The sequence below is a fragment of the Phascolarctos cinereus genome, unplaced genomic scaffold (assembly GCF_003287225.1).
Source record: "Phascolarctos cinereus isolate Bilbo 61053 unplaced genomic scaffold, phaCin_HiC Scaffold_4;HRSCAF=312, whole genome shotgun sequence".
Classification (NCBI taxonomy): Eukaryota; Metazoa; Chordata; class Mammalia; order Diprotodontia; family Phascolarctidae; genus Phascolarctos; species Phascolarctos cinereus.
Window position 1 is genome coordinate 719,025,736 of NW_027555847.1, and position 22,710 is coordinate 719,048,445.

The window sequence follows — 22,710 nt, forward strand, 5'->3', positions numbered from 1 at the left end:
AGTATTAAGGAGATAACGTGGATAGCTCTGGGAGAGGAATTTCACTTCAATAATGCAGAGCAACAATTGCCTTGGAGTTTGAGTTCTTAAAGCATTGTCTGGGGCCTTGGGAAGTGGAGTGACTTAGCCAAGGTGACTCAGCCAGCATACATCAGAGGTGGGACTCGAACCCAGGTCTTCCTCACTCCCAGGCTGGTGCCACCAAGCTAGGCTGCCTCTCTCTTAGGTACATAGAAGGTAATGGGGTGGGGGAAGGTGAGGGAATTCTGGGATAAGCTTGGAAGGAACCTAGTGATGTTATGATGTGATGGTGAGGAGGGAGGGTATTCTGGGCATGGGGAAGTGAGAGAGGCTGGAGATGGAGGGTCATGGAAGGAGGGAAGAAAAGGAAGGAAGGAAGGAAGGAAAAAAAGCTTATTGGGCGGGACTGTGGAGTCCTCCAAGGACAGCAAGAGATACAGATCTATTTATATGTGCGTGCGTGTGTGTGTGTGTGTGTGTGTGTGTAAATACATACACTTACATGGTCATCTATATTCTTTGTGTCTATACCTTTCCAGCTAAAGATACATTATATAACACAAATTACATTTCTCTCATATTTTGTCTGTATGCATATGTATGCAAATACATCATTGTACACATATAACTTCATACATATATGTATACATATATACTTATGTGTACGCACATACATTTTTAAAAAATTGCCCCCAAATGTGTATATGTAATATTTATGATATATATTATATCTGAGTATATGTAATATATATGTGTGTGAATGTGTATGTATATATGTATATACGTATATATGTATATATGTATATATGTATATATGTTTCAGTCACGTCTGAGTCTTTGTGACCCCATTAAAGGCTTTTCTTGGCAAAGAGACTGGAGTGGTTTGCCATTTCCTTCTCCAGTTCATTTTACAGAAGAGGAAACTGAGGCAAACAGGTTTATGCTAGTAAGGGTCTGAGGCCGGATTTGAACTCAGGAAGATGAGCCTTCCTGACTCTAGGCCTGGCACTCTGTGCACTGTTGCACCCCCTAGATGTCCTAGATACATACATAGGCACACACACATATGTGTGTATTTCTTTGTGTCCTCAGTGCCTAACACACAGTAGGTGTTTAACAAATGTTTGTTGAATCCAATTTGATGATCTCTGGTGGTAATGCTGAGATTTTGGGGGTGCCCTCCCTTTCTCCCTCCCTCTGCTCCTCTCACAATCTCTCAGGTCTTTGTCTAGTAACCTGGGGCTTTGCTTCCCTAGTCTAGGGAAGGGTTCATGTGCTCATCACCGACCTGCCAGCTTGCTGTACGATGTTGGCCCAGAGCTTGCTCTTAGATAAGCCTTGGTTTTCCTCATCCATAACTCTAGGGCCTCGGGCTCTTTCCAGCTAAGTCTGGGGTCCCATGCGAGGAGGAGGTGGGCCAGATGGCCTTGAAGGCCCCTCCCAGCTCGGCCATTCCACCCTAGAATGTGTTACCCAGGGATCTGGAGCCTTGACCCAGGCACTGGGCCCAGAGCTCCAGAAGGCCTTTCAGAGGCTATTGGCTTGGATGTCTTACTCCGTGTGCTCTTCATAAAGCCTGCTACTCTGCCCAAAGCAGTGGCCTTTGACCCTGTCTTCCCAGCCTCCTTCCCTCAGCAGTGGGTCGGGGGTCCCCTTCAAGGCTGTCTCCTTGCTGCCTGCTGGCCTTACTCTTCACAGTGGGTGTGACTCAAGGGAAGGGGCGTCCACTAAACTTCTCCCGGGGGGGGCTGGATGGTGCAGTGGATAGGGGTGCACTGACTCGGGGGTGCTACTAGTATGTGTGTGGGGTGCCTATGGTCAGTCAGTCACTAAGGATTGGGGGTCCAAAGAAAGCCAGAAACCCGGCCCCTGACTTCAAAGAGCTCACATTCCAATGGGGGAGACAACGTTCAGATAATTAGAAAAATATGAGATACGTAAACTGTGAAGGGCAAGGAAGCATGGAGGATCTGTGGGGAGAAAGGTCAGGGAAGCTTCTTGTGGGAAGTGGACTTTTAGCTGAGACTTGAAAGAAGCTGGGGGCGGAGGACATTGAGAGGTCTGAGGGCATCAGTGGTGGCAAAGAGCCTTGAACAAATCCGCGGAACATTGAGCTGAAGAAGGGAAGACTCCAGGGGCCAGGGCCGCATGAGAGCTGTCAAGTGGAGGAGAGAATGGGCTTGTCCTGCCCCCTGAGGCCAAGCAGAACCAGAAACAATGGAGGCTAGTGCAAGGAGGTGTCAGGGGCCTTACCAGAGGCAAGCTTCCTTAGGAGGAGCGTTGGTCTTGGCACAATGGAATGGGCTGCCTTGAGGGGCCTGGGTAACCATTTATTGGGTACCTGTCAGAGGGGATTCTAGTTTAGCCACTAGCTGCGTGAGAGGATGGGAGCAAAGGTCCCTTCCAGCTTGGAGGGTCTATGCTGGGAGCTGGAGGAGGCCGGGCAGAGGACCGAGGTGGTTGGCCACCGTGTCCAAACCCCCGTGAACATGCATTCCATTCGTGGCTCCCCCCAGATGGGCATCCACTTTCTTCCTGAAGCCCTCCGGTGGTGACAAACCTCCCCAAACGGCCCCTGTCCTCTGGGGACAGTTCTCCTTCCACCGAGCCTCTATCTTCCTCTTTCACTTCCTGCTCCTAATAGTTCTCATGTCCTCCTGCAGTTTTTTCTTCTCAAGGCTAAACACTTCGATTTCCTCTGATTTATCCTCCTGTGCCATGGGTTCAAGGCTGTTTGATGTGCTGGTGGTGCTCCTAGGGACAGTCTCTATCTAGTCCTTCCTAAACCATGCTGCCCAGGGCTGACCGTAGAATTCCAGATCGGGCCAACCAAAGTGGAGGGCAGGACAACTCCCACCTCCTTATTCTTGGAGGCCCTTCCTCTCTATGCAGCTGAAGATCTAATCAGCTCTTGTGGCTGTCCCGTAATGCTGTTGACTCATATTGAGCTTGCCGTCCACTAACACCCCCGGATCTTCTTCAGATGAACTAATGCTTAACCATGCCTCCACAGCCTTCTTCTTGTGAAGTTGACTCCGTCCCTCCTCAGACCCTTATCATCTTTCCTATGTGATTCAGTGCAATATGAGGTGTTTAGATATTGAGGTGGGGAGAGGGAAGAGTCCTTTTAGAACCTGATTCGTATTTGTGGTAGGTACATAGGCCCCTGGGACCTGGAGATAACTGGGTAGGGAATGGAGGCCTCTGGGCCAGAGATGCCATGTTTAATTGCTAGTTCTCTGAAAAAAAAAAGGTTAACATTTTCTCCACTACTCCCTTAAATCAACACACGAGGCCCTGATTCTTAATGTGTACCAATTTCCAAGGTATATGCTCCCCCTGGATATTTAACAATTGGCCCAGCCATGCCTGTATAGTGGAATCTAGCCCACCCTCGTGTGGGGCCAATCGCTATTTGGTGGCTCACTAGCTGGAAATCCTCTGGATCTCCTCTGAACCTCAGCCTTCTCATCTGTTAAGTGGGCATGGCTTGAGAACATGAGTTGCCAACGTCCACTAGAGTTCCTAGGTGCAGGGAGATCCCAGGTGCTCACAGCTGGACCCTTGGTGGTACAGAAGGTTCCAGCTTCCTGGTGGTGGGGGATGGAATAGAAGGAGCAAGCAGGCTCTCTCTTCAGGCCTCGGTCTCCCGGGGCCTGAGTTGGACGGTTCTGCTCCTTCTCTCCTCCCTCCACAAGACACTGTGTCCCTGAATCAATTGACAGTGTCCCACCTCTGGCGCTCACTAGCTGGGTGACTCTGGGCAAATCACTTGACCTCTCTGAGCCTTTCTTCCCTGAAGAATTTGGGGAAAGCAACATCTCCCAAATGGCTCTGCTTGTAAGACCTAGGGTCAGAGCCTGTAGGAAAGTGTGAAATCGGGGAGAGGCCCAGAAAGGAAACAGCACAGCATCTTCACACACAGGGTTCTTTATTGGTTCACACCTCTGCTGGAAAGGCTCCTCAGCCCCAGCCCCTGGGCTCCGGGGGCTTCCCTCATCTCTCCTCCCTCCTCCCCTCTCCTCCCGCCCCCTTCATAATCTCCCACTTGCTTCGTAATCCTTGAACACATCAATCAATCATCCGTCTACTGCTTTGCCTGTGCAGCTAACCCTTACTGTTTGTATATAGAGAAAGGGGCTGGGGGACCTTGAATAAGTCTCTTCCCCTTCTCCTTGCCTCAGTTTCCTCCTCCATAAAAAAGGGAGTTGGCCAGAGTTCTTTAAGGTCCCTCCCGGCTCCAAATCTATTTTCCAAAGACTCATCCTACCTCTGACATTCCGTGTTCTACCCCCATCCCCCCAGCTCTGATGAGCTCTGTCTAGAATTCCTCCCAGCTGTAATGATCTATGTTTCTACAGAACTCCATGTCTTTGACCTCCTTTAGTGTTGCTATGTCACTAGAAGTGGAGGTGAGATCTGGCAGGCAGAGGGTGGGGGAGGTGGGATAATTAAGGCTGAGCTGCCCAGGAATCTCTTTTCCCACCACTGTGTAACCAATTCACAATATTATTTCATCAGTTTAATCTATGCTGGGCTAGGGTGCTAAGCTTTGGGGGGGTTGCTTGGGCATCTTGGAGAAGGCCTCATCCTAGGCCCTTCCAGGTTGGTTTTCCATGGAGTTGTCACGAGCATTCACTTTCATCCCAAGATCACCTTGCCTTCCACCCCTTTTCCTACAGAGAGCTCCCTCCACCCACTCAGGGAGGGATTCAGTGGAGAGGAGACCATATACTTAGGCAGGGGAAGCCATTTAAGTGGAATGAAGCCTGAAAAATCAAGGTCTGGTGGAGAGGACTTTCGGAAGTGGAGAGAAAGAGTCCTGGAGAGACGGGGCATTTGGCCTGTCTAGTGCAGTTAACCTACAGAGACCCCCCACAAAGTAAAAAACCCAGTATGATATAGATAAGCCATAGAGAAAACCCACAGTGTACGCTTAACTGATTGCTGTAACAGACAGTGCACAATTAACCTAGAGAGACAGCCTATGCGAGGTAATCAACCAACCAAGTTGCCAAGTTAGTTGTTAATCTGCAGAGGTAACTGATACTGTTATTAACCTCTAGAGATAACCAAGAAAACTGACTGGGGAGAATTGGCAGAAGGGAATTGACAGAGAACTGACCAAGGGGAATTAGCAGAGGGAAACTTCTTGCTAAGTTAACCTACAGAAGTAACTGACATTGTCATTAACCTCTAGAAATAACCAAGAAAACTGACTGAGAGGAATTGGCAGAGGAGAATTGACAGAAGAGAATTGTCTAGGGGGAATTAACAGAGGGAAACTGACCTTGCTAAGTTAACCTATAGAAGTAACTGACACTGTTATTAACCTCTAGAGATAACCAAGAAAACTGACTAGGGAATTGGCAGAGGAGAATCACAGAAGAGAATTGTCCAAGGGGAACTGACAGATAATTGACAAGGGAAATTGGCAGAGGGCAACTGACAGAGAGGAACTGACCAAGGAAATTGGCAGAGGAGAATTGACAGAGGGAAATTGACCAGTGGAAATTGGCAAAGGGCAATTGATTGAGGAGAACTGACCTTGCCAAGTAAACTACAGAGCCCACCTCCCCTAAACTGAGCGTAATTAACTCTAGAGTTGTCCAACAAAGTGAGATTAATCTACAGAAATAATGGATAGAGTCCAAAGAGGAAATTGATTGAATGTACAGAACTACCCCAAAGGGTGTAGTTATCATGTAGACCCAGCTAAGAAAGTCTCTAGAGATAATGGACAGATTACAGTTTACCTAGAGAACTACCCAGTGGTGTTATTAACCTCTAGCAATAACCAAGAGAGTCTATGGGGAAACTGACAGCATAGTTTACTGAGGGAACACCTACCCCCAGACTACTGTGCTCACAGGGCTACTCAGTGAACCTACTGGGCAGTCACTGTATAATTAACCAACCAAAAGAGGTAATTGAGAGTATAATTAACTGACAGACTGCCCCCCTCCCACCATGTAGGTGACTTATAGAGGTGAATAATAGAGCATAGTGAATAGGGGGTGGCATGAGTCATCCATTCCTCACCACTCTCTTCCCTTGCTTTGACTGACCCTCTTGCCCCCCAACCCTTTATGTTCCAATGGCTAGATGGGTGTGTACTCCTCGTCATACTTCTGCATTCCTTCGTCTGGGAGCAACACCTCCACAGTGAAGCTGATCTTCTTGGTGTGAACAAAGCTGTAGGTGTTGTCAAACCTCAGGACATCTATGGGGACAGAGACAGGGAGACAGGTGGGCAGGCAAAGGCAGTTACATTCTCCTGAGCTTAGAGAGTTGGGTTGTTCTCGTGACTAAGTCTATTGGTCTCCAACTTCCTCCTACCTACATTCTCTTCTCCTTGGGAACTGCCCTCCCTTTTCCTGATCCTGTCACCCAACACTGATTCCCACCTGGCTCCTGCCCCAGCCCGGCTTAAGCTGCCCCCAATGGGGAAAGGCCACAGAGTCTGAGCCCATGTCATTGTCTTGGCACTTGGCAGCCTATGCAGTACTGTGAATACCCACAAAGGAAGTGTAGTAGAAAGGGCATTTAGTAGGTGCCCTGCCTCTCACTTACTAGCTTTGTGACTGTGGGTAAGTCACTCCCTTCTTTGAGCCTCAGTTTCCTTCTCTGTAAAATGGAGACAAGATTCCCTTCCCTGACTTTTTCAAAGAGTTATCGGGATGGTGGAATGAAATAATGACTGTGTAAACTTTAGAACACTAAAAACATGTGCTAATATTGTTAACCCCAAGGCAAAGAGCAGGGTCAGAAGACCATGGCATTTAGAACAGGAGGAGACATTACGGGTCACCTGGCTCAGCTCCTTTCACGATGTAGGGGAGGAAACTGAGTCCCAGAGAAGTTTAATGGCCTCTCAAAGTCACACAGGGAGTAAATAACAGAGCCTGGATTTGAACCCAATTTCTCTGATTCCAAATCACTATACCAAACTGCCCTGTTGAATGCAGGGATTCTGTCTCCTTAGAGTATGGTGAAGGATAGGCCTGCTGCTGCCATGTATGGAAAGATGGATAGATAGAGGTGGGTTTGGGGAAAGGGTGTGTGTATGTGTATGGGGCAGAGGAGAGGGGAGGAGAGGTCCTGAGAGGGTGGAGGAAGGAGGTAGAAAACCACACTTACACACGCCAGGCTCAGTGCAGGTGAGGCTCCCATCCTCAGGGACCATGTGTGCATTGTACCTCTGGCTGGCAAGCACCTCCATCATCTCCCCAGCTCTCTGTCGCTCCCCCATCTTGGTCTTCAGGAACACCCCAAAGCCTACATCTGCCCCATCTGACATGAACTGCCACCTGTAATGGAGCCAAGAGCCTCATCACGCACCCACGTCTGTGGAAGGGTGCCAGGAGCCTTGGGCTGGGGGGAGGCAGGTCCCTTACCTGAGAACGCAGCCAGGGAAGAGGATCTCATACTCCACCTGGTGGGAGGAGCCCCTGCTAATCTGCACTGAGTGCTCATACTGGGTCTTTACCTGGTCCCGCACATACATGGATTTGGGGATCTCACCTCCGTAGTTGATCTGGAAGCAGAATCTAGGGTGAACGAGGACATTGGTGCTACCCTCCTCCATTTCCCTCTCCCCTTCTCTGTTCCTTCCTGCCCCAGCCTGGCCCAGGGCACTATACCTTGGTTACACACTTGGGGTTCCCATCAGGGTCTGTCAGTGTTCCCCCAAATTGTACAGGCAGCTCCTCAGGGCTGATGAGTTTCAGCAAACCTTCCTTCCAGTTGGCTGGGGGAGGGGGAGAAGGAGAGGAACAGTGGGTTATCAAGTGTGAGTGAGAAGCTGTTCACACTTTGTGGGCTGTGCTCACTTAGCTCTGTAGTGAACTACTCTGTCGGGCTAGGGAGCTTTCTATACTCTGCTATATATCTCCGCCTTTTACTCCTCCCAGTCAGTTCCTACCAGGGAGGGATCCGGCCATGTCTACAGAAGCAGCCATCACAACACGACACAACTATATGGCATTTTCCACTTAGCAACCTGTGACGTACGGAGGAAAAAACTGAGGTTCAGATTTTGTGGCATGTTCACAAGGAAATGTTGCAGTCAAGAGTAGCCAAGTTCTTTCCCTTTATTATTATTATTTTTTTAAAAATCACGCTTGAATTACTCATCACTTACCAGCTGTGTGACCTGATGTGTATTACTTAACCTTTTTGGAATGAGAAGGTTGGATTAGACTTGCAGGGGTGGGGAACCTGCTGCCTTGAGGCCACATGTGACCCTCTAAGTCCTCAAGTGCGGCCCTTTGGATCTAAGCCCACATGTGGCCCTCTAGGTCCTCAAGTGCAGCCCTTTGGATCTAAACCCACATGTGGCCCTCTAGGTCCTCAAGTGCAGCCCTTTGACTGAATCTAGGGCCACATGTGGCCTCAAGGCCGCAGGTTCCCCACTCCAGATTAGAGAATCTCTAAGGTCCAGATCCTGGGATCCTCTGAATATTTTCTCCTCCTCCCCTTCATCCTCAGCCCAGTTTGTTTTTGGAAACAGTAGGAGGCTGTTGGAGCCCAGATGCATTGTGTAGCTGCCTAGCAACCAAATGAAACCAGGTCAGACCACTGGAGGAGAAGAGATGGGGACTTAACTACAATAGGGGAAAGCCAGAGGTGAGGAATGAAGAGCTAACGATCTCTCTAGGTTCACTACACTTTGTCCATTAGTTCTATGGGATCAACTTTATCCTGTTGGATATTATTAACTACATTCTATAAATTGGCTTTGTGACTGCTCTGGCTGCTAAAGTGAAATTTAAAAGAGTCATTTTCATAAGAACAGAATGGGAAAGGAATGGCTAGATGTTCATTTGAAAAAGATCTGGGGGCTTCAGAGGACCACAAGCTCCACATGAATTAATAATGCAATATGGCAGCCACAAAAGCTAATGGCATCTTAGACTTCATGAAGAGAGGTTCAGATTCCAGGAAAGACTAGGAAAGGGATGGCCCTTCTGGACTCTGGGCTGGGCATAGCCCATCTGGAGTGCTGGGTTCAGTTCTGGGTGCCAAGATTAGGAGAGTCATTGACAAACTGGATAGGGTCAGAGGAGGGCAGCCAGAGTAAGGAAGGGCCTTGAGTCCATGGCATATGAGGATGTGGTGAAGGAACTGGGGATGCTTAGCCTGTGTAAGACACGATGTGAGAACCATCTTTAGGTCTATGAAGGGTTGTCATGTGGAGGAGGCATGAGCTTTATTCTGCTTGGCCCCAGAAGACAGAACAAGGAGCCATGGGTGGAAGTTACTCTGGGAGAAATTTAGGCCTGTTGTCGGGACAAACTTCCTAACACTTAAGAGTTACCCAGAATTGGACCGGGCTTCCTTGGGTGATATTTCCCTCATGGTGTATGTGTGTGTGTGTGTGTGTGTGTGTTCAAACAAAAGCTAGAACACCATTGAAAGGGATTCTTCTCTATGCATGGTTTGGACTCAAACGCCTCTGGGGCCCCTTTCCACTCTGAGACTGTGGGATGTTGGGACAGGGGTGTCTTTGGGTTCAGGATGCCTCACTGAGTTTTGCTGCAGGGTCACTCACCTCAGCAAGCTTGGTGGTGTCGGGTTACTACACTTTGTAGGGTATCTCTGCAGGTTCACGTGCCCTATCTGAGGTGTTCTATCTGAAGCTGCTGCTTGAGGCTAATTCTTAGTTGGTCCATTGTAGGTTAACTATAACCTTGTTTTTTGGAGGGAATTCAGCTTCTCTAACTTGACTTGTGGGCTAAAAGAACCTGAGATGGGGGAGATTTGCTATGAGATGTGCCTGCCCCTCATGGCGCCCAAAGCTTTGGGGGGAAGTAATTTCTTAGTCCAGTTCTTGGACAGGCCCATCGTGGAGGAGAAGGGAGAGGAGAATGAAGAGGAGGGGTAGGAGGAAAATGAGGAAGAGAAGGAGGAGAATGAAGAAAGGAAGGAAGAGAATGAAGAAAAGGAGGAGGAAGAAAAGGGAAAAGAAGTAGGAAGAGAAGGCGAAGGAGGAGGAGATTGAAGAGGAAAAGGAGGAGGAGGAAGAGGAAGAGGATTCAGACTGGTGGAAGGTAGAGCTACTCACTTCCCAGTACAACAATCTTCCTGCGAGTGTCTTCACTCAGGAAGGGTTTCATGAGATTGTAGCCCACAGGGAATAGTTTGGTGGCTAGAAAGAGAAATGTGGAAAGACTGGATGACAAATTCTGCAGCTACAGCCCTGAAGAAAGCATAATGGCAAGCCTGGACAGCTCCAGTCAAGCAAAAGTAAATAAAAACCAATTGTCTCTGGCCCCTGGGCTGGGTCCTGGAGGAGAGATAAAATTTGGAAAAGAGACCATCGCTGCCCTCTTGGAGCTTAAGAGTTTAACAGAGGAACAGTGGTCGTTATTGAAGCCAGTCTTGGACTAGGTGTCGTGGGGATTGAAGAGGAGCTGACAGTCTAGTTGTGTGAGATGGAACTAACATATGGAAAACAACAGGAGAAAGAAACAGGATAGTGCTAAAGAGAGTGATATTGACCCTTAGGCAGACTGACATGTTGTAGCAAGCACTGGATTTGGAGGCAGGAAAAGTTCACATCCTGCCTCCGACACCTGCTAGTTTTGTGACCTTGGGCAAGTCATTTAACCACTTCATCTTTCAAATGTTGATAGCAACAGCACCTAGTCATGTCTCTGGGTTTTTGTGAGGATAAAATGAGATAATATTTGTAAAGCACTTTGCAAACTTTAAAGTGCCATATAAATGCTACTTTGACTCTGATGATGATGATGATGACGTCATATCAGCCACCTTCAGGTACTGGACTTCTCCGTCCCCACTGTTCCAGTCCTGATCTCCTCCACTTGTCTGGACCTTTGTCCAGGCCATGCTACAGGAGACTTCTCCCACATTTCCATCTGTTGATACACACCCTTTCTTTCAAGACCTAGTTCAAGCGATGCCCCCCCGATGAAGTCCTCCCCAAGACACCTGGGTGAGTTTTCCCTTCCCTGATATCTCACAGCAACAAGGCCTTTTCTGACCCCCCTTCCCAGCCCCTGGCACCTCCCCCACCGAAATTACCTTGCTTATTTTTTATATCTGCTTTTATTTGTTCATGTTGTTTCCCTTGGTAAACTGTAAATGTCACGAGGGCAGGAACTGGTTCATTTTTGTCAAAGTTACCCTGGTGCCTCACACGGTGCCTGGCACAAAGTAGGAGGTCAATTGTAGTGAATTACAGAATCACAGAATTTGAGAGACAGAAAGGTCCATTTTTTGGATCCAATCCATCAAAGAAAGGAATCCCCACTCTACCATGCCCAGTGCCCAGTGCCCAGTGGTCCTCCATCCTCTGTGGAGGGGCAGACCATTCTACTTTGTCACAGTTCTCGTTGTCTGGAACTTTTCGCTGACCTGGAGCCTAATTCTGCCTCTCTCTATCTCCTGTTCTTTGCTCCTGGTTCTGTCCTCTTGGATCAGATAGAAAATTGAATCAAGGTTTGATTTTCAAGATTTTTCAGAGGAGGAAACTGTGGTAAAATTGATTTGCCCAGGGTCATTAGGCTAGCAAGTGATGGAATCTAGACTCGAACCCAGATCTTGTAGTTCTGCATCTGCCTTACAAAGCAACATTTCCATGACAGCCTAAGTTTAAGTGTGTGTGTGGCCAGCCATGGAGAGAGTTGGTAACTAACTTGCCTGTGGTCTGCAAAGTGTTTATTAAGCATCTGTTATGTGTCATGGCTTGGGCTTGGTGCTGGGGCCAGAAAGACAGAGCAGAGATGATTGTTGCCAGCGTCTCTGGGGGCAGCAATGTTGTTCCTTGGCAGAGATGGTATGGGCACTGCTGGTGGCACCACAGCCCTCTGTCACGGGCACATGGGGTGGATGTTTTGAGGGCGGGGTGGGATCACACTTACCCTTTATAATGAGCATAAACTTGAGCCTCTCAGGGTAGTTCTCTTCCAGAAGACTGAAGAACTGTGGAGTCACAGGAGGTGCCAGTTAGACCCCATGGAGCCCTCCCCCTGGCTCTTGGTCACACCTGGTCCCCTTCACTCCATCCCTTCCAGCTCAGAAGCTCCAGGAAGCCAGGATCAGGGCATCTTGGAAGGCAAGCCCTTCCACCTCCTGGGGGCTTCCCCTTCCCCATAACCAGCCCTCTCTGGGTGCGGCCCAGGGAGACCCCTCTTTCAAAACCCTCTCTATCGCAGATTGCCTGGATGAAATCCCTCAGCCTTGTGAGACTCTGGTAAAAGGCAAAGTGCTTGATTTAAAGTCAGAGGACCTGGACTCCAGTTTTGTTCCTGCTAATAATAATTGCTAACATTTATATAGCACCTACTTTGTGCCAGGCACTGTGCTAAGTGCTTTCCAAATATTATCTAATTTAATCCTCACAACAGCCTTGGGAGGTAGGTGCTATTATTATTCCCATTTAACAGATGCAGAAACTGAGGCAGGCAGATAGAGGCTAAATCACTTGTCCAGGGTCACACAGCTAGTAAGTATTTGAGGCAAGATTTGAACTCAGGTCTTTCTGACTCCAGGTCCAAGGCTTTGTGCACTGTGGCTGCCTTACACAGCAAAATTTCCACGACAGCTTATGTTTAAGTATATGTGTGTGTGTGTGTGTGTGTGTGTGTGTGTGTGTGTGTGTGTGTGTGTGTGTTGGTGGGGCAGGAAGGGGGGAGTGCAGTGATAATTAGAGGTTAAGTGACTGGACTTTAGCCCAGGTCTTCCTGCCTCCAAGGCCATTTTCCATGTATGATGACTTTTTCTTTCAGTCTCATTTTAGGGTTAAGAATAAGGACTGGTCTTGTGACTTCCCTGGAAGGTCAGCACCATGATGAAGTGGACAAGGCACTGGACTGGAGTCAAGCGTCCCTTGGTTCAAATCTCACCTCAGACATCTGTAATTGTGCGACTGTGGTCAACTCACTTAACCTCAGTGTGTCTCAGTTTCTCCATGTTTCCTTCCAAACTGAAATCTGTGATCTGGGTCTCACTTCCTCAGTCACTGATACTCTTGGGGAATTGTTTAACACACTGAAAAGTGGAGTGATTTGTTCAGGGCCTCACAGCCAGGCGGGTCTGAGGTAGGACTTGAACCCAGGTCTTTCTGGCTCTGAAGCCATCTCTCTATCCATTCTCTTAATCTCATTTCATAGCTGAGAACACTGAAGCGCAGGGAGATGAAGCAGCTTCTCCAAAGTCAAAGAGTAGAAGGTGTCAGAGGCAGGATTTGAACCCAGGTTCTCACTCCAGGCCTAGCCCTCCTACCTGACCAAACTCTTTCTTCATTAACAAAAGGGATATTTTGGACTCTACTCTCTAAAGGAAGGAGCTCCCAGGGAGTACCTAATTGGTGGGCCCCTCCCTCCCCCCTCCTCCTCCCCCAGCCCCCCAGCAGCCAGACCCACCTCCTGGTAAGTCTCCACTAAGGGTTTCCAGAAGTGCTTCAGGCCCAGCCCTTCACAGTCAAAGATCATCACGATGGTCTCAATCTTCTTCCCAAGCTGTGGGGAAAGGGGAAAGGGGCGGGGGCTGATGAGCTCCTGGGAGGGGCTATATCAGGTGGGGTATGGGGGGGGGGAAATCAGAGGGAAGAACCCTCCAGGCAGAGGAGAGGGGGTCAACTGGTGGGAGGGAAATTAGAACAGGGGATGGCAGAGCTGGTGGGAGGGGCCTTAAAACAGGGGTTGGCAGAGCTGGGAAGAATTCTAAAGGTCACTTAGTACAATTCCCTTCATTTTATGAAGAAATAGGCTGAGATATATATATATATGTGTGTGTGTGTGTGTGTGTGTATACACACACACACACACACACACACACATACATACATACATATATACAGAGAGAGAGAGATGGGCAGTGTTCGCCTCCGGTTACATAGAGTCACAGCAGGACTGAGCCCATGGCCCCCTTTCTCGCCCCTCACCCACTGTTAGTGCCCGGCCTCTCCCCTGACCCCTGGCCCTCACATTCCCTCCCTTTTCCTGGATGGTATTGACCTCCCCAGCTGTTCTGCTGAAGCAGCTGCCCCTCCCAGGCCCCGCTCCCCACCTCCATCCTCACCCTCTCAGTCTGCAGGTCACACTCGCGTAAGATGCGCTCACAGTCCCGCATCTTGGCCTTGAGAAAGTCTTGCTTGGTCACGGAGAAGAGGAGCCCCTTGGGGTCCAGGGGGCCAATGATGTCGTACCAGATGGGGCAGCCATCCCGGTCATATCCGCAGAGGCCCCCAGGCAGGTACTGCTGAATCACCTGAGCAGGGACAGACACCAGGCAGGGCAGAGCTCCAAGTCAGACGTGCTGATATTCAGCAAGGGGCACCTGGGTTCTAACCCTGGCCTTGCTGTGTGACCCCAACCAAATTGCTTCCCCTCTCTGGGCTTAGGTTTTCCCTTCTGTAAAATGATAGGTCGGGAACCGATCTCTGAGGTCCCTTCTGACTCTAAATTTATGAGCCTTCTCTGGGTCTCAGTTTCCTTCTCTGTAAAATGAGGGGGTTGGACTCAATGACGTCTAAAGGCCCTTCCAGCTCCCATGCAGCAGACTGGCATAGATTAGGTACCTTGGGGGGCCCTGGTGGCCTGTGTTCTCCTTCATGTGGTTATTCTCCCAAGGACAGAGATCACACAAGTCAGCCACGTATACAGTAGGTGCTCCATAATAGCACCTCACATTTCTCTAGCCTTCTACAGGGCCCAAAGGGATTTCCTCAACCGTGTAAACTAGTACCAGCATCCCCATCCCCATTCCACAGTTGAGGACAGAGGCCCAGAGAGATGGTGAGTCTTGCTTATGATAAGTGTTAGGATTCGAACCCAGGTCTTCTGCCTTTGAGTCCAGGATGCTTTTAACTACATTCTACTTCTATATATGCATATATATGTACTATTTTATTTTCTTCCCAATTACATGTTAAAGCAATTTTTTAACATTTTAAAAAAAGTTTTGAGCTCAGGGCAACTAAGTGGTACAGTGGATAGAGCACCAGCCCTGGAGTAAGGAGGACCTGAGTTCAAACCCAGCCTTAGACATACTTACTAGTTGTGTGACCCTGGGCAAGTCACTAAACCCCAACTGCTTCACAATTTAAAAAAAAAAGTTTTGAGTTCCAAATTCTATCCCTCTCTCCTTTCCTCCTTCCCTTCCCCTCTCCCTGAGACAGCAAGCAATCCAACATAGTTTATACATGTGCAATCACGTAAGACATACCATTACTCTGTGGTTGCCTATTAGATATTTGTTGAGCGAATGAGTGAATGCATGAATAAATTTTGCCTGCTTCGGAAAAAGAACTATGGAGTCATACTATTTGCTCTCTTTTTCTTTTGGTTTTGTTTCTTTCTCGTGGTCACTCCCATTGGTTCTAATCCTTCTTTACAACATGACTAATGTGAAAATATGTTGAATATGAACGTATATGTAGAGCCTATATCAGATTGCATGCCATCTTAGGATGTAGGGAAGGGAGGGAGGGGAAGAAAATTTGGAACTCAATTTATGAAAGTGAATGTTGAAAACCAAAAATAAATTAGCAAACAAATAAATAAATAAATAGAGTTCCTTCCAGAATCTGAAAAAAAAATTGCCTGCTTCTGTGGTCCTGCCCCCTGCTTCCACAAGCACCTTGGGATTCAGGGGATGCTTGGGCGGTATTGCTTAAGCCTCACCTCTGGGGGTTGCCAGTCGAGAATGTGGTCAATGTCCATGTTCTTCCGAAACTCCACATGCTGCACAGGAGACAACAGGCAGTGCCTGTGAGGCCGGGCCAGGCTGAGAGGAGCTCGGGAGGGGAAGCGGGGATCCCTGTTGATTAGTCTAAGAGGCCAGGAACTGGAGGGGCCACGGCCAGGCGTGGGCAGCTCCCTCTGGAGCTGGTCACGGGCCAGTTGGGGGAGAGGGGAGACTCACCTTGCGGACCATGGCTTCTGACTTCTGCAGGTCGAAGTTTCGAGCTGAAGGAGGGATACGTAAGGACAAGAATGATTACAAAGAGGAGAAGAAAACGGGTCACAGAGACAGTGTGGTGTAGGGGTAGGGAGCCGGCCTCAGGCCCAAGCAGACCTCTGTTCCATACAAGCTGTGTGACCCTGGACAAGTCACAACCTCTCAGGGCTCTCAGACAAGGCTTCGAGAACAAAAGGTGCAGAGAAGGTCCGTTGATAGAGGGAATGTCTTCACCAGGAAGATACTGGAATGATACTAGTGAAATCCCAGGTCCCCCATTCCTGTCGCCCTGTCCCAAGCAGTAACGTCATGGAGCGCCTTGCAATTGACAAAGCGCTTTGGCCATTATAGCTGACATTTCTAGGCCATTTTAAGGGTGAGAAATCCCCTTCCTCATAGCTCTGAAATTGGGATGCAAGAATCTGATCCCTCTTTTACAGATGGGGAAAACTGAGTCTCAGAGAAGTACAGTGACTTACCCAGGGTCATATGGCTAGTAAGCTAGGATTCAAACCCAGGGCTCTTGGGATTTCTGCTCCCCTAAATTGCCCCTCGACATACTTTCTGCACATGTTCCTGTTTGAGCCTCACCAGCCGCTTTGTGAGTAAGCTTGGTGTAAAATATTCTGTGTGTTTTTACAGGTGTTGAAATCGAGGCTCATAGGACTTAGAAGGGGAAGGTGGCCATAGCCCCCTAGACACAAAGCTGGAAGGCTCTTGGACGCCAGCCAGTCCAGTCCCCTCATCGTAGAGGTGAAGAAACGTGAGGCTAGGGATGGGGTGTGACTCGCCCAAGGTGACCTAGGTGCTAGGGGTGGGGAACCTGGGGCCTCAAAATGTCTGGGGTGATTAGGGATCATTACTATTTACAATAAATATGGCCCCTCTGCCCCGGCCCCTTTCATCCTCATCCTCATCCCCATGATTATTGTCATTGTCATGACCGTCATTGGTAAGATGGGTCAGGGACATGGCGGTATGGACTTCATTGCTGCCCAAATGCTCGGGCTCCATGTTGCCAACGTTATACTACAGCACCCCCTGGTGGGCGTACTCCCTTAACTTCCCTCCTCACCTCGGAGCCAGCGCAGGAAAAAATAATCATCAGGGTTGGGTACATTGGGGAGTACGTCCTGGATGTTTTCTCGCAACTGTGGAGAGAGATAGGCGGGTCAGGCTGTTTCCCCCCCAAGCCGGGCCCTGCTTGGGTCTGGTCACATCCAGTCCTGGGGCCCGATGGTCTCTTAACTGTCAGCTCCAACGGCATTTTCTCCATCCTCATCCTTCCTGACCTCTCTACAGCTGTTGACACTATCTGTCGATCACTCTCCTCTCCTCCTGGAGACTTACCTTCTCTTTCTTCTCTGGATGACTGAAAGCCATGCACGTGTCTCCTACAAAAACTGTCATACCTGCACACATCAACAACTCGGAAACGTAATTTTCTAACCAGTTAAAGCATCTCCCACACGAGGAATTCCAGTGGGTGTCAAACCCACTGAATTTGTTAGAAATATTAAAAAGCAACACTTTCCAATTAAGTAAATTTTTTTTAGGGCTAGGTTTCCCTATCTGGCCCAAGCTGGAATACATGGGCTATTCATATTCAACTACACTGCCATGGCTAAAAATATTGTTGCTGATGATAATGTTTTGGGGAGAACAAAAAGGTTTTTTGTACCATTAGTAAATAAAACATTTCTAAAATATAATTTCATCTTTATCTCAATCTTTTTAATTTCTATTTTTTGTAAGTTATGATGTTACTAACTATTACTATAGGAGTACATCTGTACAATTTATGAAGAAGTAAATATATATATATATATATATATATATATGTTGGGGCATAAAAAAGTTTTATTTTTTCGCTATCAAAAAAATTTGGAGACCACTGGTCTAGTGAAGGGAGAGTCGGCTTCATTTCTGGAAGGCCTCGATCAAATTCCACTTCCTAGACAAATTATTTAATCTCTCTGAGTTTCAGTTGACTAATCAGGAAAACGGGGTAGTTCCTGACTCACAGGGTTATTTCCAGGCTCAGATGAGATGCTGCAGGTAAGGTCAGATAGGATTTTAAGGGAAATCCCACTGGGGCTCCCTCCTCAGGACTTTCCTCTGGTTTTTCTCATGCATCGACCTCATCCTGCCTGGTGCTGTGATGGGGTACACAGGTAGGGACCAACCCCATCTGATATTTAAATCCAGACCCAAGTTTCTACCGAGTTTTATTGTCCCAAAATACTCGCCAGACTTTATCTCAAGTTTCATTGTCCCTATTTCTGGAGGACAGAAATTTAGAGGTGTCCGGGGTAACACAACCTGGTAAATGTTGCCAAAACTCCACCTGCTTTGTCTCTGCCTTACCTCCTCTACTAGACTGGAAGTGCCCTGAGGACAGGTCTCTGTAGCTTGTGTCTTTGCCTCACTCCCTGGACACTCCCCATCCGTGCCTACTCAGGCCCTGCACATAGCACATAGCTAATATTTGTTGAGTGGATGTCAACAGGAAGACTCAGTACAGCTGCCACCAGGGATGGACCAGGGCCTTGAAGGACAGGGATATCAGAGCCTGCCCTTAGCGCTGCTTCTCAGGTCACTCTCCTAGGCCACCCAGGGTGCCCTCCCCTCCCCAAGTCCTTTTTTCCTTCTGTCTGCCTGCCCTCCCCACACTCAGCTCCCGATGGAGTAGCAGGACCCAACGACTGTTCACTGGGCTTGGGCCAGCAGGGTAAAAAGACATGGGTAACACCACTCACCAGCAGGGACTTATAAAAAAATAATAAATTAGGTAAATAAAACATAAAAATAAATAAACAAATAAATGAATGAACGAATGAATAAATAGATAAATGAATAAAGAGGAGAGAGACCTTTTGTTTCGAGCCAGCGAACACCCAAACAACCCTCCCCAAAATACATACTCCCCAACCCCCCAATCAAGTCAAATAGCCAGATAGGGGATGTTGCTTTCTCTGTTTATACACTCTTCTATATCCCTAGTTCTGTGCTGTTTCCCTGATCAGAACGTGAGCTCTCTGAGGGCAGGTACTGTGCTCCTCCCCCGCCCCAGCTTTTTTTTTTTTTTTAGTACATCTCCAGTGCTTAGCATAGTGCTTGGTATGCAGTAAATGTTTAACAAACGATTTGTAGCTGACTCTTAAAAGCCTGCTTCATTTAGGACCCCGGGCTTAGCTCTGCTGAGAAGATAAACCAAGGCCCACTACCCGAGTTCTAATCCAACCGCAGACTCGCCCAGCTGTTTGACTCTGGGCGAGGCGCTTCATCGCTGGCTGCCTCAGTTTCCTCATCTGTGAAATGGGGAGAATAATGGCGCCCACCTGCCAGGTGGTTGTGAGGATCAAATGATGCGACATATGTAGAGGGCTTTGCCGATGCTTATGATTATCATTATTAATGACTGTTATTGGCTGTTAAGTGGATTACGCTCCAGTAGGCAAACCTTTTTCCCTTGAGCGCAATCCCGTCTCTTCACCACTAGGATGACGACGACGGTGCTCTGCGCTGAGTGCTGGGATAGGAAGGGGGAGGCCCTGGCTATGTCCCTTCCCTTCTCGGGCTTCCATTTCCTCAGGCACAAACCAGGCTGATGGAGCTGGTGGTCTTAGAGGTGCCGACATATTCTAACTGTCTTGGGATGCAGGAATGCTTGAACCCCCTGTCTCTCAGGAAGATTATGGAAGCCAAACGGGACAGCGGCTGCGAGGCCTGTCAGGCGCCACAGACATTTTTATCGTTGTTCTGGGCCTGTGATTTTGGTGGGGTGGGGAACTTCCAGTGTGGAAAATCTCTCCACCGAGGAAGTTAGGATCCTATATCTAGGGTGGGCAGGGCCTCAGAGATCATGGAGTCCAGGGAAGAGAAGGAATGGTTCCAAGGCCTTAGACATATCTGGGGCATCGAGGAGACTCATGATGTCCACGGTTCCACGGGTATCTGCTGGGCAGAGGAAGGATTTGAACCCAGATCTTTCTGGCTCCAAGGCTGGCCCCTCTGTCCCCTGTGCTACACAAACACTAGCTGGTCATAATAACATCCTGTTTTGTTGTTGTTGTTGTTCTTCCATAGCCATCAAAATAGCTTTCATATCCTAGGACCGCCAAGCAGTGGTGTGTGCGTGTGTGCGTGTGTGTGTGTGTGTGGGAGGTGAGGTTCTGGGTGTGTGTATGTATGTGTGTGTGTGTATAGGGGATGAGGTTGTGTGTGTGTGTGTGTAGGAGGTGAGGTTCTGGTGTGTGTATGTATGTGTGTGTGTGTATAGGGGATGAGGTTGTGTGTGTGTGTATGTGTGTGTAGGAGGTGAGGTTCTGGGTATGTGGCGTGTGTGTGTGTGTGTGTGTGTGTTTAGGAGGTGAGGTTCTGGGTGTGTGTATGTATGTGTGTGTGTATAGGGGATGACATTGTGTGTGTGTGTGTAGGGGATGAGGTCTGTGTGTGTGTGTGTGTGTTTAGGAGGTGAGGTTCTGGGTGTGTGTATGTATGTGTGTGTGTATAGGGGATGACATTGTGTGTGTGTGTGTGTTTAGGAGGTGAGGTTCTGGGTGTGTGTATGTATGTGTGTGTGTGTATAGGGGATGAGGTTGTGTGTGTGTGTGTGTAGGAGGTGAGGTTCTGGGTGTGTGTATGTATGTGTGTATGTGTATAGGGGATGAGGTTGTGTGTGTGTGTATGTGTGTGTAGGAGGTGAGGTTCTGGGTATGTGGCGTGTGTGTGTGTGTGTGTGTGTTTAGGAGGTGAGGTTCTGGGTGTGTGTATGTATGTGTGTGTATAGGGGATGAGGTGTGTGTGTGTGTGTGTAGGAGGTGAGGTTCTGGGTATGTGGCATGTGTGTGTGTGTGTGTGTGTGTGTGTGTTAGGAGGTGAGGTTCTGGGTGTGTGTATGTATGTGTGTGTGTATAGGGGATGACATTGTGTGTGTGTGTGTAGGGATGGGTCTGTGTGTGTGCGTGTGTGTGTTTTAGGAGGTGAGGTTCTGGGTGTGTGTATGTATGTGTGTGTGTGTATAGGGGATGAGGTTGTGTGTGTGTGTGTGTGTGTGTTAGGGGCAGTCAGGGAGGGGCTCTCTTAGGGGAGGGGTGGCAGAGTGCTATACTCCTGAGCCACCGTGGCTAAAGATGGCAGCTCAAGGGTGCCATCGAGGGCATGAGGATGTTGGAGGAGGAAGCCTGGCCTGACACAAGCTTCTGACTGGGGAGGAGCATGGCCCGGGCTGAGTCCCTGATAGGGCAGGAGAGGCTGGCGAGGGGCACACCCCAGGCTGCTCCTGTCAGCACCCTCTCAGTTTCCAGCCTTGGGACAAGGCTCCGTTGGCCCCTCCTTGTTGCGGGTCTGGCTGGAGCCACCAAACCCCCCTTGCAGCCTCTGAATGTGGATGCGGCCCTGGGGAACGAGGGGGGTCCCAGGGTCTGAGCCCTGCCTGATCCCCCTGCCCTCCTCCTTAACAGAAGGACCCTGTGCTGGGGCTGGGGGTGGAAAGAGCCAGGTGGTGGGCCCCTGGGAGCTGTCCAAAGCCCTCTTCTGAATCTGCTTCGCTCTTGAGCTCTGGGTGAGCCCCTCCTCCCTCTGGGCTTCAGTTGCCTCACCTGTCAGATGAGGGAGCTGGACGCGCTTGACCTTTGTGTTCTGGGCCCCTTTGGCAGCCATCTGACGAAGCTCAGAGCCCCCATACAGGAAGCCCTCCCCCACCTCTCCTAGTCCTGGCGCCTTCCCTCCACTGACCATTTCCACGCTGGCCTCTGCGTTGTTTTGCCCATCAGACTGGCAGCTCCTTGAGGGCAGAGACTGGCTTTTTCCTTCCTTTGTACCTCCAGTGCCTAGCAGAGTACTTGGAACACAGTAGGTGCTTAATAAAAGCGTATTGACCAACTATGGATGGACCCTTTATAGAATCATGTAGGGTGCCTCTATTCACAAATGAAAGAGATCCTACATTTCAGTTACAGGTTAGTGACAATAAAGATGTCGTTGTTTTGCCATCGTGAGTCCTTGGGGATCAGCAGATCTTGTGAAGAATCCCTGGGCTGGGTGATTTTGGGGGGGCGCATTCCAGCTCTAAATCATAAGGTGAGGCAGGGGTTATTATCCCCATCTTACAGATGAGAAAACTGAGGTCTTGAAAGAGCAGATGGCCTGTCCAAGGTCACAGAGCTATAGGAACTCAAACCCAGGTCTTCTATCCATAGGCCTGGAGTATCCCCTCTCCCCTCACCCCCAGTATCACCTGGGATGGTCTATCACCCTTCTCAGGGAAGTGAACAGGGCCCCTGAGTAGGGAGAAGGAGCTCTCTCACCTTGGCCAGGGCCTCTGCCTGCTTGGGGCTCAGGTCCCCAACTCGCCCACTCATGATGATCGGCTGTCTGTTCTCCTGTGCCTTCCAGGAGGATGCCGGAGCCTGACTTGGGCCAACCCAGGGCAGCCCAGCTTTTTGCCAGGCACTTCTGGGCCAGCCTCCAAGCCCGGCCTCTTCCTTGGCTCAGTGCCCCTGCTGCATCTTACATAACCTAGATTAAGTTTGGATACTCCTCCCCTCCCCCCCAACTCCCTACCACCCCCCTGCCTGGGCCCTCAAACAAATGTGAGTCAGGGAGCCCAGGTTCAAGGCCACGGCCCAGCTGGAGGGGCCAGGAGGGCAGAGGATGTCCATCTTCCGAGTGGAACATTGCATTGGGAACAGGGAATCCACATTACTCTGGGCTGGCTGAGGTTTGCCTACTGAGCCCAAGAGGCATCGGCTAGCC

At 49.1% G+C, this 22,710-nt stretch overlaps 1 protein-coding gene across 2 annotated transcripts; it reads right to left on the reverse strand.

Annotated features, from left to right (window-relative positions):
* Positions 1–3,935: 3,935 nt before the first annotated feature.
* LOC110215338 (SEC14-like protein 3) lies at positions 3,936–22,368 on the reverse strand. 2 transcript variants are annotated; one of them, XM_020996708.2, is made up of 12 exons: positions 22,263–22,368; positions 17,027–17,102; positions 15,916–15,959; positions 15,675–15,734; positions 14,071–14,259; positions 13,413–13,508; positions 11,910–11,970; positions 10,088–10,171; positions 7,665–7,771; positions 7,419–7,558; positions 7,162–7,331; positions 3,936–6,244 (listed from the first exon to the last, which is right to left on the reverse strand). In XM_020996708.2, exons 1-12 carry the CDS (start codon positions 22,314–22,316, stop codon positions 6,123–6,125), a joined length of 1,203 nt encoding a protein of 400 aa, XP_020852367.1. In that variant the 5' UTR covers positions 22,317–22,368; the 3' UTR covers positions 3,936–6,122. The 2 variants fall into 2 exon arrangements, with proteins under 2 accessions (XP_020852367.1, XP_078010540.1); XM_078154414.1 differs by lacking the exon at positions 10,088–10,171.
* Positions 22,369–22,710: the final 342 nt, after the last annotated feature.

Coding starts and splice junctions, on each gene's coding strand:
- LOC110215338 (XM_020996708.2), bottom strand. CDS start 22,316: ATGAGTGGGCGAGTTGGGGACCTGAGCCCCAAGCAGGCAGAGGCCCTG. Junction 7,772..10,087: donor GAAGATTGTTGTACTGGGAA/GTGAGTAGCTCT, acceptor CCCCTCCCCCAG/CCAACTGGAAGGAAGGTTTG. Junction 7,559..7,664: donor ACCCCAAGTGTGTAACCAAG/GTATAGTGCCCT, acceptor TTCTGCTTCCAG/ATCAACTACGGAGGTGAGAT.